General features: G+C 37.6%; 2 protein-coding genes across 5 annotated transcripts in view; one reads left to right on the top strand and one right to left on the bottom strand.

Moving 5' to 3' along the window:
• Positions 1-1183, bottom strand: part of LOC144438481 (phosphatidylinositol-3,5-bisphosphate 3-phosphatase MTMR6-like) — a 50064-nt gene extending 48881 nt beyond the window's left edge. The window contains exon 1 of the mRNA XM_078127517.1: positions 1121-1183. Coding sequence (XP_077983643.1) covers positions 1121-1144 — 24 coding nt within the window. The 5' untranslated portion in view covers positions 1145-1183. The remainder of the gene's footprint in view (positions 1-1120) is intronic.
• A 262-nt stretch (positions 1184-1445) lies between these two features.
• On the top strand, positions 1446-14795 carry LOC144438619 (uncharacterized). 4 transcript variants are annotated; one of them, XM_078127720.1, is made up of 11 exons: positions 1446-1553; positions 3541-3698; positions 4167-4328; positions 7196-8030; positions 10057-10122; positions 10768-11022; positions 11427-11545; positions 11974-12056; positions 12566-12764; positions 12917-13138; positions 13659-14795. In XM_078127720.1, the coding sequence occupies exons 1-11, from the start codon at positions 1453-1455 to the stop codon at positions 13805-13807; spliced, it is 2349 nt and encodes a 782-aa protein (XP_077983846.1). In that variant the 5' UTR covers positions 1446-1452; the 3' UTR covers positions 13808-14795. The 4 variants fall into 4 exon arrangements, with proteins under 4 accessions (XP_077983846.1, XP_077983845.1, XP_077983848.1 ...); XM_078127719.1 differs by having other exon boundaries at positions 12917-13237; XM_078127722.1 differs by lacking the exon at positions 4167-4328 and having other exon boundaries at positions 7259-8030; positions 12920-13237.
• Positions 14796-16584: the final 1789 nt, after the last annotated feature.

The following is a 16584-nucleotide window of genomic DNA, read 5'->3' as shown; positions in this document are numbered from 1 at the left end:
GTCTTTTTTGTGTGTGTTTGTCCAGCCCATGCACTCTGCAGATCCATGGGAAAACACAAAAATAAGCCTCCCTACTTCAGTGAAGACAACTGCAGAGCCAATCATGAACAAGCAAATGACATCTGCCCCCCCCCCCCCCCCCCACATACACACATACATACTTCCTCTAAAGAACTAAATGAAACGAACAGTAACTGCCATAAATAGTAGGTTGAGTGACAGGTTTGTAGAGAATTAAAAAACGAAAAAAAAAAAAAATGTGTTGTCACCCCATTTTAGACAAACTGTCCTGGCCAGAAACAATTCTTTTTTTTCTCTTGGCCTTATGACCAGTAATTACAAATAATGCATACAATGGACAGTGGAATGTCAGGTGACAACAACATCTGAGTTCTAACTGTTTTACATCTGAACTCCTCCTTCATATGTCTACTGTAAACTCACACATCTACAATAATAGGGGGAGTACAAAATACCAAATATATAGAATGAATATCGAAACTACAACTATGATGTGCTGTTGTGCATGAGAACATCAGAACTGGGTAATTAATTTATAGGCAAAAAGGTGTCAACCGTTTTTACAAATGAAAGCCAAATAGCTTATCCTAAATATTGTAATAGACTTGTGCTATCTGAACATGTAAATCTCTTTATTTTTAGGGAAATATTTTAGCAAAAAGTACGAAAAAGTTAGATTTTATCTCCATTTTACACAATTTCTCAAGATCGGGTTCAGAGGAAGTGATTTAATATAATAATAATATGAAATGTTTAAGTGGTGATATTTTACATTGAAAAAGAAAATACTCATGACATCGACTCTAATCCTGTACAAACAAATGTATCATTATACAATAAAGTTGCAAGCATACCACATCCGTTTTGATTCTTTAATTGTGATATTTTTTATAAATATTTGGCTTCTCAGTTAGACTGCCATTCATTGAAATGAAAGCAGACAACACCATTTCACAAAATTTCATGACCGTCAACAGAGACGATCGTCCGGAAATAAGTAGGAATATCACAATTCCAAAAGAAACCTTACTAGAATACTTCTGATAAATTACGCACACCATTTTTGTGTGAAAAACAGTAGGCGGATAAAAATTCTCACCTTTGGGGTACGGATGTGCTCCATCGCTTCTTCAATCTCGATTTTCTCTATATCAGATCCGCCATGACACATCCGGGTGTTGCCAATCTGTATTGTGTCCTCGTTCGCATTATATTGCACATCAAATGTCATATCTCTGTCTGGTGATGAAACTTCTGGCGAAGCACATGCCTTCATGTAAACATATACCAAACTCTGCATGACTTCTTTTACACGACTATCTTTGTCAATTATTATGTCAAATACAATACAAAATAATTAAACGATTTACCCAACACTATGGTATTAAAATTGAACACCCTAGAGCGAGGCTCAGGTGTCATCCTTCCAAAATGGCGGCTTTCAATTTTGGGACGGCAACAACGACGTCCGGTACTGGTGTGGGTGGTTTAGGTGCAACTGGTGCCTCGGGATTTTCCTTTGGAGCACCCGGGTAGGTTGCTGTTCCGCGTCTCCCGTTAATCTCGCTCCTCCTCACAACGTCTCTTTTTATAGATGGCTTACACACGAAGAGGAACAAACACGTGTTGTGAACTTGTAATTGTAGTCTGTAGACAGTCTTGTGTAGAAAGCTGCGAAGGAGGTGAAATTATCCATGTGGCGTTGTCAAACCCGAGATCGTATGATCCATCCAAGATGAAACGACGTGGTTATATATGAAAATGATATGTAGTTCGAACGTTAATTAGAATCTGAAGCATGTCTCTGGCATTTCTGTAACATAAAACGATCAGTTACGCAGAGCAAATGCAATTTCACACTGGCAAGCTAATAATAATGAACAGAAGATGATGAAATGCTAGTTCTGTGCAGTGTTTGTTGAGTCGTTGTCCGCTTTGTAGTCCTGATTTGTAATCACGACATTCACACCATCATAGCGTGCGATAACATGCAGTGAATGTACAAATTACAATGTTACATCATGTACATTTGTATGCATTGTTTATGTTAAGTTAAACGTTAATCGTGTGCTGATTACTAAGCGACAGTTGATGAGAAAGACATTTTGAGAACTTAGGAAATATTAAACTCATGAACTAATTGCTATGGATCAAAAAGACATCTTTTAAATATAGATTGTTTCCTTACAGTGTGATTTCAATCCCCTGTACATATAGTCCTGCTTGCAGATGAAAGTCATACTTGATTCAGCCAATGTTCCTTTCCTTCTCTTAGCGACATTATCATAATCTCATGCTGTACAGTGTCTGCAAGCAGGACTACTGTGAATGTGTATATAGCTATATTGACAATGATATGATTAGGTATTCACATTTTTAACCATTGATTGAAATTTAAGGATTTATATTAATTTATTGTATGTCATTTATAACTGATGTTCAAGTTCAGTATGTGGTAATCATTTTTACCAACCTCCCAACTAAAATGAAGTTAGTGTCAGGATTACCCAAAATTTCATTTGGGAGTGGGGGTGGGGAGTTGTCTTCAGGTTATTCATTTTATATAATATTGACAGAATAAGCTATCAAGCCAGTAACACTAGCCCTTTCTTTCTGAGTAGAATTTGTGGATTTGAAGACTTGTTACTGGGATACTAGGTCAGTCCATGAAAATATAACCCATGGGTTATACATGTACTTCTATGGTCAATCAAACTGGAATGACGAACAGAATGTACATCGATACCAGCCAGCCAGACAAACAAACAAGGAATATTCATTCAAACCCCACTCACCCATGTGTGTAATTACAAACTACCAAACTTCTGATTGTGAGAGTTGTCTTTGGATTTCATGTTCAGTAGTGTAAGGATAGGATGGCCATTACCTTGTCAGACACCAGTAGTCCTGCTGACAGAGTACAGGACTCAATTGTGAGAATTGAGTCCTGACTTACTCCTTCTGCAAGGACTTAAATGGCATATGTTTTTCTTCCTGTGAGTTTCATCAGACATCACAAAATCTGAGTTGGTCATGCTTTATCTTTGATACTACTTCTACTACTACATACATTGGTAGATAAAAGAACACACACAAGGCATCCTGACTTAGAAAAGACAACAAAATAGGAGCAAATGTAATACAGTGCTTCCATTGAAGTAAAGTATAGATAGTTGCATAATGTTAAAATTGATTTCAGTCCACTAGAAGAAGAGAATTTATACACGATCTCAAAGACATTCACATTAGTAGCAACGTGGTACAATTATTTTGAATTAGTTTACATGTCTAGAGAAATATCCTTGTCTGTTAAATATGGTAGCATCAAAGATAAAAATATGTGTGTGACAAACACAGTTTCTGCGATGTCTGGTCAAATTTACCATAAAATGGGGAAACACAAACTGTGAGAGGGGATGCTGCTGATGTAGAGTCAGAATTGATGATAAATTATGATTACTATATATACATGAAGTTTAGTGCAATTTATATTCCCTTGTATATTCTGATCTTATTCAGTGCAACAGGAGCTGGTGGTACTACTGGTGGTTTTAATTTTGGTGGAACTACTGCCAATACTGGTGGTGCTGGACTACTTGGTGCTGCTCCAGCCTCGACATCAGGATCTGTGAGCGGACTCTTTTCAAGTACTCCTAGTTTATCTGCACCTTCACTAGGTAATGTACTGAAATGTACTTATTATTATAGTCGTTTATTTCATATGCTTGATTTCTACCATCAATGGTTTGAAGGAGATCTTGTACAGTACGATTATCAAATTGATTTATTTTGAACACGCCATGCAAATCATCATATTTCAAGTGTTGTCCCCAGATGTAAAATATGCCTTTTGTTAGTCAGGATTAAAATTTGTGGTAAACAACCTTATGGGATTACAGTAAGATTATAACCATATAGGATTAAGATTATAACCATATGGGATTAAGATTAAACTCTTGATACTTGGGTTCTACCACTCTAGGATTATCTTTCTTAAATCTTTGGTGGTGAAAACACTTAGTTGGTTTGTGCTTCTAATGAATAACCTACTGCTTTTTATTGATGCATGTTTTATTGTGTAATGTGTTGTTGGCCAGCTTATCAATGTATCTTTGACTGTAATGTGCATCTTTATTGACTTGCAGTTGGGGCATCAACTGCAGCTGCTGGTTCAGCTGTGAGGGGCACAGGGTTGGGTGTTGGCATTGCAAAGCCAACCACTCGGACTAACACAGCTACAAGGTTGGGAATGGCCCCAGTCGCAGCCCCAGTAGCGCCTTTAGGGTCTGCAACATCTGCTGTCACAGGTATACTCTTAAGGTTTATAACATAAATCGCTGCAGTTGCAAACTTGTATTAATGGTCCATGTATTGTATTCCTCCTGATAATGCATGCCACACATAAATTACAAATTCAAGAGTAGTGTACACCCTGTACATGTAGTTTGTAAAGTGTATGAGATACAGTGTCGTGTATTCAGTATGCCACCTTGAATTTGTTTTCTTTGGACAATGGTGTACTAATAATCTCCCTTTTTTCCTCATATCAAAAACTTACAGACACTAAAAAGATTTCTGTGTATGTAAGATGTCGTGACATGGCTAATTGATTGGCGACAATCAAGAACACATTCGTTATACAGTTATCAATATATATTATAAAGATGGCTGCAGCCATTTCAAGTGGCCAGTATTTGAGAACATTTCTTATCAATCATTAAGTTGACGGATGAATGGGTTAATTGGCCATGTCAGTACATGTTACACACAATGATGAAAGCCTCTCACTCTGTAATTCTTGTCTTTTTTAAAATAGAAAATTGAATTAGAAACCCTTGGTAATTCACCCCTAGAGATCCAGAGGTTGTTCTGTGCATATATATACTCATGTGCCAAGAAAAGAAGGGAATCTTCCAGTTTTGAAGATTGCAAAGCTAACTATAATGATGGCAAACACTCTAACCCTGGAAATGTTTCATAAAATTCAAAAATGACTTTTCTGCATGGATTATTCCATCACTAACATACTTCTAAATAAAAAATATGCTATAATTGCTTAGTATAATTTCTACATATGCAGGGATTCATCCAAATTGTGTGTATGACTTCAGACATGGCAAAGCATGTGAATTGTTGAAGGGATTGTGTTGGAAAGGAACATGCCATTGTTCTAGTAATGCTAACTGTACCTGGTGTAAATTGTACACAATAAAATGATGTAAACCTGTGTGCAGATATTCATCATAATCAAGACTGAGTGTAAACTGTCTAGATAAAATAATACCATTTAAAGTGTCATAATAATGTTATTTAAATTACTTTCCAAGTTAATAATTACATGTGGTAGTCACTTCATAATGTGAAACATACACTAGTATTACTCCAATTGCCATGTAGTAGTCCAAAAGATAGGGTAAAATGGACCTACATTTGTAATAAATTCCCAAATTGCACCAAATATGGTGTACCCATACTTAGTTTTATGTGTGTATTAGTTTGGTTTGTTTCCTTATTCAGCTCCAACAGAAGAAGCCATATCTCTGACACGCACAGGCCAATTTCATTTTGTCCAGTATTGTCTGTTAACTACTTAGATACTGTGCCATTACTTGAGTGAAGAGTCAAGATTTAGATAACTTCACTTTGTGTGTATAATAATTGCACGTAATCAGGTGGATGGAAAGATTCTTTCATTGGAATCTCAATTCGTGCAATTGTGAATTGTGAAGTCATAAACTAGACTATACTTTCAGCAGTTATTCTTGATGCTGCTGTACATCCCAAAGTACATGTATGATGAATTAGTTCACTCTAAATAAATTTGTCTGTGTACCTCTACACATTTTGTACAACAGCATAAACATGAAGAAAAGGTAACATTGGGTCAGCACCCAAAATTAAGAAAAAACAAGGTTTTGCATCAGTTGTCAACATCTTATCATAGAACTTTAAAGCTGTACTAGTTGCAACTGGGACATTTTTCAATACTGTCTTGTTAGTTATAATAACTTAGTCGTAATATCATACACCCTGAACAGTATTGAATCACCTGTGGGTGAACACATTTGTATAGTTGTACACATAATGGTACCATACAATAAATCCAATCTAATTTAATTTTGGGTCCACACCCTAAAATCAGCGCCCCCAACATGATTACAATTTCAACTTGTTACTGTACTACCTGTGGATAAAATCAACCTCTAATTAACATGTACAATGTCTAAAAGTTGTATTTTAACAATGTGCAGAATCGGTGTCTGATTGAAAAAAATACTCCAATTACACCGAGTGCAGCTTTAGTACAAATGATGTCAGCCATTGATTAACTCGTATAGTGTCTCTTTTGTAGTAATTTATTAATTTTGTGAGAATACTGTTTGGGTTTTTAAAGAAGAAAAATCGTTCAGCTATACAGCAAGGTATACAGCTAGCTAAAACACTGCAAATGTTATCCAATGTACATCGTGGTTTTGAACATTTACAAAGTGTGCTTGACATACTTCCCATGAGTCAAGTGAGTTGCTATATGGACATGATAAGACTTTGAACTCTATGTATCAGTGTGTGTACTCAGGACAAAGGTGGTACTTTGATATTTAATCATGCACCGATAGAGTAAGCAATAAGGTACTGGAAATAATGAACAAAAAACCATACTGTACAATTTAATTAAAGTGGAAAGCCACTCCAGGATAGAAAGTTATTTTCATAAATTTTGGGTTCTAGAGAGTCATTTCACGATATCATACGAGATGAATAATGCAGATTTGTGACTATTTATCCGAAGGAAATAAGCACTTAGGAGTTGTGAATATTAGCGTTCATCTAATCCATATTCATATCTGCCAAAACCTTTTGGGATATGGTGTACCAATGAAAGAACAATGGAGATGAAAAATAGTTTCAGTTTGGTGTTTCCTGGCAGTCGCGAAAAATGTAGGTGATGTGAAATCATGAATGACTCAAGAACCCAAATTTTATGAAAATAAATGTTTCCTTGGGTGGTGTTCCCCTTTAAAGTAATACAGTTTGGTATAATATACTACTGTTATACTACTGTACTGTGTTGTACATAGCATCATAGTAATTAGTTATAAAAATCAATACATTTTGTCATATTTTTGTGGTGCTTTCACTCATCCATATATTAACGATACAATGTGTCTTGCAGGCATGTCATCCTTAACTGGAACTGCTGCACCTACTTCTACTGGACTTGGTTTAGGTGGAGGAGTTGGTCTTGGGGCAACAAGTACAGGTACTGGCCTTGGACTCGGAGGACTGGGTACCAGCACAGCTGGAGTTGGTGCCGGTACTGCTACTGCTGGATTAGGTCTTGGTACAGCCACTCCAAGTACTGGACTTGGTTTAGGTACAAGTACAGCATTACCAGGATTAGGGCTGGGTACTGGAACTGCAAGTACTGGTCTTGGACTGGGTACAAGCACAACAACTACTGGACTTGGGCTGGGTACAGGTGCCACAGGTACTGGTCTTGGACTGGGTACAGGTACCGCTACTGGGCTTGGATTAGGTACAAGCACAGGAACTACTGGACTTGGGTTAGGTGGGCTTGGAACAAGTACAACTACTTCTGGACTTGGCTTAGGTGGGCTAGGAACTAGCACAGCTACAACGGGATTGGGGTTAGGTGGGTTAGGCACAACTACAAGTACTGCTGGTGGGCTTGGCCTGGGTGGACTTAGTACCAGCACTGCGGGTACTGGTTTAGGATTGGGTGGGTTAACTTCAACAACTGGAACTTCAGGATTGGGTTTGGGTGGCCTTGGCACAAGTACAGCCACAACTGGACTAGGATTAGGTGGACTGGGAACAACTACCACCACCAGTGGACTCGGCTTAGGGGGGCTTGGTGGAACAACAGCCACTGGACTAGGAGGACTTACTACTACTGCCACCAGTACTGCAAGTAGGGGACTGGGCGGTATTGACCAAACCACTACAACTACAGGAACAGGCACATCATCCACAGGAGACAAGTCAAGGTAGTTTATCTAGCTTCCTGATCAGTTTATCTTTTACTGTAAATTTTACCTAACTTTCTTGAACTAATATAATGAAAACTTTGTGTACAGTGAAACATCACATAGTTGGTAATAGGACAACATTAGATCAGATATAAACATCGCCAAAGAAACTGCAATGCATATTTTGTGTAAGTTTCTTTGCCATTGATTTAGACCAGAGTACTTGACAACATTAATTACATAAATTAACCCTAAATGTAACGATTTACACATTGATATTTCATTCTCCCATTTACCTTCCATAGTACAAACATACCTGTAGTTTGAAGTATTTCCACAACTTTTTAAATTGTATCCAGAAACTCTATAATCCAGGCTGATTTAGCTACAGGTTCACTGATGATTGGTTGACAGTATTCTCCATTCATTGAAGTCAATGTTGCAATCAAATATATGTAGTAATGATTATTACATGAGGTCTATGACTATAAGTTTCTCATTTGACTGTATATGTATTTGCACACTGGCCGTGTCACTACTTGACTCTCAATAAATATTGATTGGTTGGTTTGGTTGTATAGGGTTATGAACCCTTGAAGGCTTGATATGGTCTACATTGTAGTATTTAAACTAATACAAGATGATCACATTCAAACATTGTAATTGTCAAACTTTCAAACATATATTTGTAGCTAAATGTTTTCTGATCTAAACTTAACATTCTGTATTTCCAGTTTGGCCAAACATGTTGTTGTGTATTTCCTGTATGGCCGGTGAATATTATAAAAAGCAACGTATGACCTCAGTTACTATCTTATCATTCAGAAAGCAGTCAAGGCCAAAAAAACAGTATTTTTTTGTAGATAAGGGAATCTCATTTGCCTGCTAGACTGTATAAACTCAATGCATATTTGAACATGTCTTGAACATGTAACCTCTCTGCATATTTCTTTCATGGTAATAGTATATGTATTTTCTCCAAACCTTTGTTGAAAGTAATCCAATAAACAAAAATGTCAGCAACCATATACCTACAGGAAATACTGCAACCATCTACCAATAATGTGTTAATGAGAAAACCATTACTCACCCATAGACCTGTTTTGGACACTTAATTTAACAAAATGACAGAATTGGATAAGTAGGCTTTGGGAAACAACAGGATGTAACAGGTGTACTAAGGAAAACACCTGGGTGTAACAGGGGTATTTACAGAAACACCTGGATGTAACAGCTGTATTTAGGAAAACATCAGGCCTGCAGGGTATAACAGGAGTTCTTAGGAAAACACCAGGGTGTAACAGGTTTTCGGAGGAAAACACTAGGGTATAACATCTGAATTTAGCATGACAGTCACAAACCATTAGCGGTCCAAGTGCAACAAACCCGCGGGCTTGCCTGGCGAAAACGGGTGTCATAAAAGTTGTTTGCATCTCTAAAGCTGTTTGTAGCGTTACTTATAATAGCCTAATAAATTGATAACAACTGATATAAGACGGCGATAAGGTTTGCCTCAATTGACTCACTCCTTAGAAATGATCTTACGCTGTGAACTACACTTTTACAGCTGTTTACTTGTGTTATGTAAGAGCCCATCATCACGTGTAAATATTGGTACTCTTTGATAACAAGTCCACTTGCTTGGCTAATGGCTTGTCCCAGTAATGGGGAAACATCAGGCCTGTAGGATATAACAGGAGTTCTTAGGAAAATAGCAGGGTGTAAATTTACAGAAACATCTGGATGTAACAGTTGTATTTAGGGAAACACCAGGGTATAACAGGTGTATTAATGAAAACACCAGGGTATAACAGCCATACTTCGGGAACAGGTGTACTTAAGGAAAACCCTAGGATTTAACAGGTTTGAGAGGACAAGTTTGCATAAACAGGTGCATTTCAATATTTATCTTCAGTGATTGAATTTGGTTAAATTTTGTATTCATAGTTCCGGTATTTTCTTGTAAATAACTCAATAAGAGATTAAAAAAATTTTACAATCATAATGTGAAAATAATCCCAAGTATTCCAATGTGTCTTCACAGTGACCATAAAGCCTTGAAGGAAACACCACTACCAGAACCTATTAGTAGAACAGTACAACATTTCAAGTAAGTAAATACATTATCTAATTTGATTTGCAGTTTATAACTTTCTTTCACTGTTTATTGTAGTAACGTATCTGAATAGTGACTCCCTTACCTCTAAAATGTAGCCAGTTTACAAGGTTGTGTTACATCATTAGCTCTAATACGTAACATCTCTCATATCCACCGCTTGTAATGAACAAGTTGATAATTATGATTTGAAAATATACACTTAGTAACTTAATTAATTGCAGAGGGCAGTGCCTGAAACAAAATCAGACTGATTATTCAAATGAAGTCATTATGTAAATGTACACACAACTGAGGGGTGAACACAGGAGTCAATTGAACCTTGACCCTGCCTTGTGTAAGCAATACATGTATGTGTGATAATTTACATGAAATTTACATGTATTTATGTAAATTAACATAGGGTTGTTTAATTACACCTTTTGAGGTTGTGGCTACCTGCATAAGTTTGAAGGGTAAACATGAAAATCATAGACACAAGAGCTAGGAGGTACAAGAACTAACGATGTAACACAACCACACAGTAAACAGGCTATCTAAAATGTATCTTTGACTTTGAAAAATTTAGTAATTAGTCAATTTTCAATGAAAACCTGTACTGAGTATCACCGTCCCTTTTAACTGTATTTGTCATTGCAGAGGTCATGTCAAAAAACAGAGGGATATTCGGGAAGAGAACACAAGATTTTCAGCCAAACCTATGGCTAAGGTACAAGAAGATATTGTATGCATAAAGCAAGCCTTAGCTGTCGTGTCCAATGGTCTGCAGAGGAACGCCTCAGCTGTACATAAACTTAAAGAAGAAACTTATCAAGAATTGAGGAATGCGGAGGTTTCCCAGAGAACTAAAGACATTCCACTAGCCTTACAGTTAGAGAACACAGCACCATCAGAGTAAGTTTGGCAACTGATATTTTATAACACACACAAGCTTACCTGTGTGCGTTCAGAGAGAGAACGAGACTTGGAGTGAGAAATTTATTTTTAGGTTCTAATCACAAAAGAAGCATGCTATCATTGAAGCATTTGAAATATAGATATGGGTTAAAATGTTCAAAAAGTTACAAGTATTTTTCATAGTTTTTCATAACTTCAGCTTGAACAAACATAATATTATTCCCCAATATTTACTTCATCTGGTGTGAAAATACTCATGATACAGCGGGTTTCATCTCTACTTGTTACTGAGTATAAACCATCATTTGCCTTGTAGGTGGTCAAGCATCTACAATTCAAATCATTTTGTTTCATTTTTCATGATTTTAATTGTAATTGTTACATATATGTTATTTTGACAGGTATTTCCAAAGACTTATAGAAGAATTTGAGAGTCAAATGCAGTTGTACAGAGTACAGATAGAAGAACTTGAAAGTCATTTAACATCTTTAGAACAACCACTAGGCTATACACCACAAGGTAAGAAAAGGATTGAGTGATGATAGGGTTCAACAGTGAAAGGGGTTTTGTTAATCTAATTCTAAACAGAATGTCTGAAAATTAAGTCATAACAGATACTCATTAAATCTTTTCTTGTCTTGGCACTTGTTCCTATATATGTTATAGTGTAGGTACTAGACCCCTTGGGCTCTGCTTACTCTAAAGGAGAGCAACGGTTGCCACTGAGGGCGCTATGCCCAGACAGAGGTACAAATGTACTCATTTACCTGTGAGCTTTATTCAGCAATCTCCCCCCCCCCCCCCCCCCCCCCCAGGTTCCAAGGTCTTACTAAAAGACTATATATGTTGCATCAAACAGTCTTATTTCAGTTTTCAAAGCACAGAGAAGAATGTTTGGTTTATTGACTTACAGTTTGGTATCATTGACATGTGTTTTCTCTCTGTAGAACTGTCAATCCTTATATTCCGATTACATGAAGCATTTATAGCTATAGCAGCACAGTTACAAACAGTACATGAAGTGGTCAAGGTAAGATATGGTTTGATGTAATGGTCAGTGTGGTAGTTTAAATAGTGGTGATTTGTGGTGGTGGTGGTGGTGGTGGTGGTGGTGGTAGTGGTGGTGGTGGTGATGGTGATGGTGGTAGTAGTAGTTTTGATGTTGGTAGTGGTAGTAGTTTTGATGGTGATGAGATGAAGTATAAAATAAGTAGTTTTATTGGTCAGTGTAGTAGTCTTCATGGTGATGTTGGTAGCGGTTGTCATGGTGGTTGTTGTGATCATGTTAAATATTAAGAAAGTGGTGATCACATCTGGTTATATTTTGCTTGACAACAGCACTGACTGATAAACTTATAAATTCAATCTGAATAGATGAGAAGTCAATGGGTTTAGCATTGACTTAGACTGTCATAGCATTGATGGTGTGTGAAAGTCAAAACTAAGTATGGTGGATTGACATGTTAACACTAGAATAAATTTTTATATCTGTCTGTCTGTGATAGAAGAATAATGTCATGTTTACTTTTTTCTTGTCAGGCACAAAAAGAACACTATTTAAACTATAGGAAAATATTCCATGGAGAAACCGTTGATATATTTGCAGAAAGGCGGAAATTGGCAGAAAGACAGCAGAAATTACCCAAAGAAATGTTAGGACCAACTCCATTTGACAGTATGTCCAGTGCAGCAGCTGCTGCCATGGCAACAGCAATGAATGCAGCCCAGAAACCCGGAGGTAAGGAGTTCATGATTGGCTGATTTAAGTACATTTTTGTGATATTAGGAAACTAGCTACCAGTTATTTTTACCATAATGAATTGTGTGTTATCATACCCGTGTGACAATAGTTGCGTCTTACTTCATGCCAACTTTCATGTTTTGTCACAGGAGCTGCTGCAGGACTGGGCACTGCCACTGCACTGACGGGGTCCACCTTTGGAGGAGGGGCATTTGGTTCATTGCTTGGAACAGGACTTGGGTTGGCAGGTACAGGGCTAGGAGCTAAGGGACTGAATACTGCAACAACAGGAGGACTGGGAACTGGACTTATAAACACAAGTAGTGCATTTGGAGCTACAGCAGGAGGAGGAGGAGGCAGCACATTTGGAGGTACTAAACAATCTGGATTCTCCAGTCTGAGTGGCAGTTTGAGTGCGGGACCTACCACAGGGTCAACATCATTTGGTGGATTTGGTGCCGGTACTGCAGGTACATTCTGTTATCAAGTGTCATGAATAGGACCCGTACAAAGGCACCCAATAAAGCATGCTACTCACTTCACCCCCACCCCCACCCCACCCCATCAGAATGAACCTGTTACAGTGTATATCACCACCAATGTACCTATCATGAATGAACCTGTCCGTTTCAACCACAAATGTACCTATTACTAAAGTTGACCATGAAGTATTCCGAAAATACACTGCTGTGGGCTTTAGATCCAGTGCAGAAAACTTTGGATTATGTGTCCACAGACTTGTCCGGGGGTCTCTTAGTGAAGCACCCAGGGGGAGAGTCTGGGTAACCATGACTAATATATTCCAATACGTAAAGTGTATTTCATACCATCCCTACCCCAAACTCACTCTGACTCCCCATCACGCTAACTTCTTTGTTTGCTATTCTGTAGGTTCAACATTTGGCAGTGCAACAACAGCCACTTCAGCTGGTGGATTAGGAACATTCAGTGTTGGTGCTTCTACTAATCCTGCCACTTTTGGAGCAGCCAAACCTTTCACACTCCAAAAGCCACCTGCCAGTAAACGAGGCAAAAAATAATGTGTAACAAAGTATTGTATCGGTCAAAAAATATAATTTTGTGAACTCTTGATCACAGAACTCAAGAAAGACAATCTGGAAACATGTCATGATTTGGAAACAAGACACTGGATTCCAAAGTTGAAAGGTTAAAGTTCAACATGTATGGTGATGATCTGCCAGTATGTAGCAAGCTGAATCTGAAATGCTTAAATGTACCTGCAATAAGGATAACAGGCTTGTGAATCACATTTCATTTCATGGTGAAGCCCACAAGAAGTCATGTCAAATACTCTGAGGAGAAATGAACATGTGTGTGTGTGTCTTCAAGAAATGGACATTGTTGTGTTGTTTCTAGAAATGATCATTTATCCATATCATGTTTTCAAGAAATTAACATGTGTTCATGTCATGGCTTCAAGAAGTTAATATGTTCATGTCATGGCTTCAAGAAATTAACGCGTTCATGTCAAGGCTTCAAGAAGTAAAAGTGTTCATGTTAGTGCTTCAAGAAATTAACATGTCTCCATGGCTTCAAGAAATAAACATGCGTGCATGTCATGACTTGATGAAAATAACATGGCTATGTCATGGAATCATGAAGTGAACATGTGCACATGTTACGGTTCCAAGAAATGGACATGGTCATCACTTCAAGAAATTAATATGTCAATGTCATGACTTCAAGAAGTAAACACGCATCCATGCCATGACTTCAAGAAATTAACATGCCCATGTCATGGCTTCTATACGTTCGTATATACAGAAATCTGGTATGCCTATATTGAATTTGTTATGCTGCTGTTATGCTATCGATGGCTTTTATTATGCTTTCCACCAAACTAATAAAGTCAGTAATGACAATGAATACTGTGATTCAATGCATTACTGTCCCATGTTTCATAAACACTTTGCCAACCAAAATGTTTGCCTACACTGCAAACTCTTCACATTTAAACTGCTGACATTTCCTAATGCAATAAAGTTGTAACGCTTATTGTAAGCAATAAATTCATACTTCACTATTCATATTCACTAAATTCTTTGACTCAAAAATGTTTTGTGAGAAGATTTGATTAAAGATATTTTATATGGAAACACACATGTTTTGATGTTGTTATTGAATGAATTGATTATTTATTCATTATGTTTTGATGATCGGACATATTACATTTGATGAACCTCTGCATTTGCCATTGGGTTATTTTGTATACCCACACACACCCACATAATGTTCAGGACAGTTCAGGACACCTCAAGGTGGTGCATACTAGGACAGTTTCAGGAGACCTTTTGTCGTTGGCCTATGTCAAGACAGTTTCAGGACACCTCTTGTGGGGTGCCTATGTCAAGACAGTTTCAGGACACTTCTTGTGGGGTGCCTATGTCAAGACAGTTGCAGGAGACCTTGTGGGGTGCCTATGTCAAGACAGTTTCAGGACACCTCTTGAAGGGTGCCTATGTCAAGACAGTTTCAGGAGACCTCTTGTGGGGGGTGCCTCTGTCTTGACAGTTTCAGGACACCTCTTGTGGGGGTGCCTATGTCAAGACAGTTTCAGGAGACCTCATGTTCCACATGTACATTTACATAATGATATTTGAATAACCATATAGTCTGACATAATCTGTAACCAACCAACTTATGGGAATATTTTTTTTCAAATACCACTATGCATTTGATATAGGATCCTATATCACACTGATGTAAGTTATCATAGATACAGATCAGTGATGTGAGATCATAGTTACAGATCAGTGATGTAGGTTAGCATTATCATAGTTACAGATCAGTGATGAAGGTGAGTTATCATATTTTACAAAACAGTGGTGTAGATGAGAGCTATCATAGCACAGATCAGTGATGTAGGTGAGAGCTATCATAGCACAGATCAGTGTTGTAGGTTAGCGTTATCATAGTTACAGATCAGTGATGTAGGTGAGTTATATTTTACAAATCAGTGGTGTAGGTGAGTTATAGCACAGATCAGTGATGTAGGTGAGAGCTATCATAGCACAGATCAGTGATGTAGGTTAGCGTTATCATAGTTACAGATCAGTGATGTAGGTTAGTGTTATCATAGTTACAGATCAGTGATATAGGCGAGTTATATTTTACAAATCAGTGGTGTAGGTGAGAGCTATCATAGCACAGATCAGTGATGTAGGTGAGAGCTATCATAGCACAGATCAGCTATGTTTATTTATGTTGTAAATAGCTTTGTGTCCCTTTAGACCCATACTATATTGAAATAGATACGGTCTGAGGGTATGATCTTGGAAGATTTATTGAGGCATTTGTGGAATTCAGAAGCATACCAGTAGAATGATATGATCACCTCTGACAAAGTAGCCTGGAATCCAGTCTTGTGGGGGGGGGGGGGGGGGGGGGGGGTATGCAGAATCCCCATAGGCTGCATACCAATAGAAATACCTAGCAGCTGATAATATACGTCAGCCGTATATGCCAAGGAAAATGACTAATATATTACAACAGGTGATCCTAATTACTTCCAGTATGTGACTTTGACCAGTTGATACAATAGGGGTTGATTTCAGGACACAGCAAATCAGACTATTGTAAGCAATTTTAGATTATATTTTACACAGGCAGTTTTTCTACATTCCAGCTTTATTTTTCAACGCTAAGATTCCTAGAATAACTTACCACTCCCCTATGATTGGACATATTAAATTTATACACACATGTACATGTAATTCATACATAGTGTAAGGTACATATTATTTGCTACCAGTAATTGAAAACATAACCACAGACAAGTAACTTGTCTGTGACATAA

This window comes from Glandiceps talaboti, chromosome 8 (assembly GCF_964340395.1).
Source record: "Glandiceps talaboti chromosome 8, keGlaTala1.1, whole genome shotgun sequence".
Lineage (NCBI taxonomy): Eukaryota > Metazoa > Hemichordata > Enteropneusta > Spengelidae > Glandiceps > Glandiceps talaboti.
The sequence above is the reverse complement of the archived record's forward strand: the minus strand, read 5'-3'. Positions and strand labels throughout refer to the sequence as shown.

What these genes read in the sequence shown, in the direction of transcription:
- LOC144438619 (XM_078127719.1), top strand. Translation starts at nt 1,453, where the DNA reads ATGGCGGCTTTCAATTTTGGGACGGCAACAACGACGTCCGGTACTGGT. An exon ending in TTTATCTGCACCTTCACTAG is followed by an intron (nt 3,699 to 4,166) that starts GTAATGTACTGA and finishes ATTGACTTGCAG; the next exon opens with TTGGGGCATCAACTGCAGCT. An exon ending in GAGAACACAGCACCATCAGA is followed by an intron (nt 11,023 to 11,426) that starts GTAAGTTTGGCA and finishes TTATTTTGACAG; the next exon opens with GTATTTCCAAAGACTTATAG.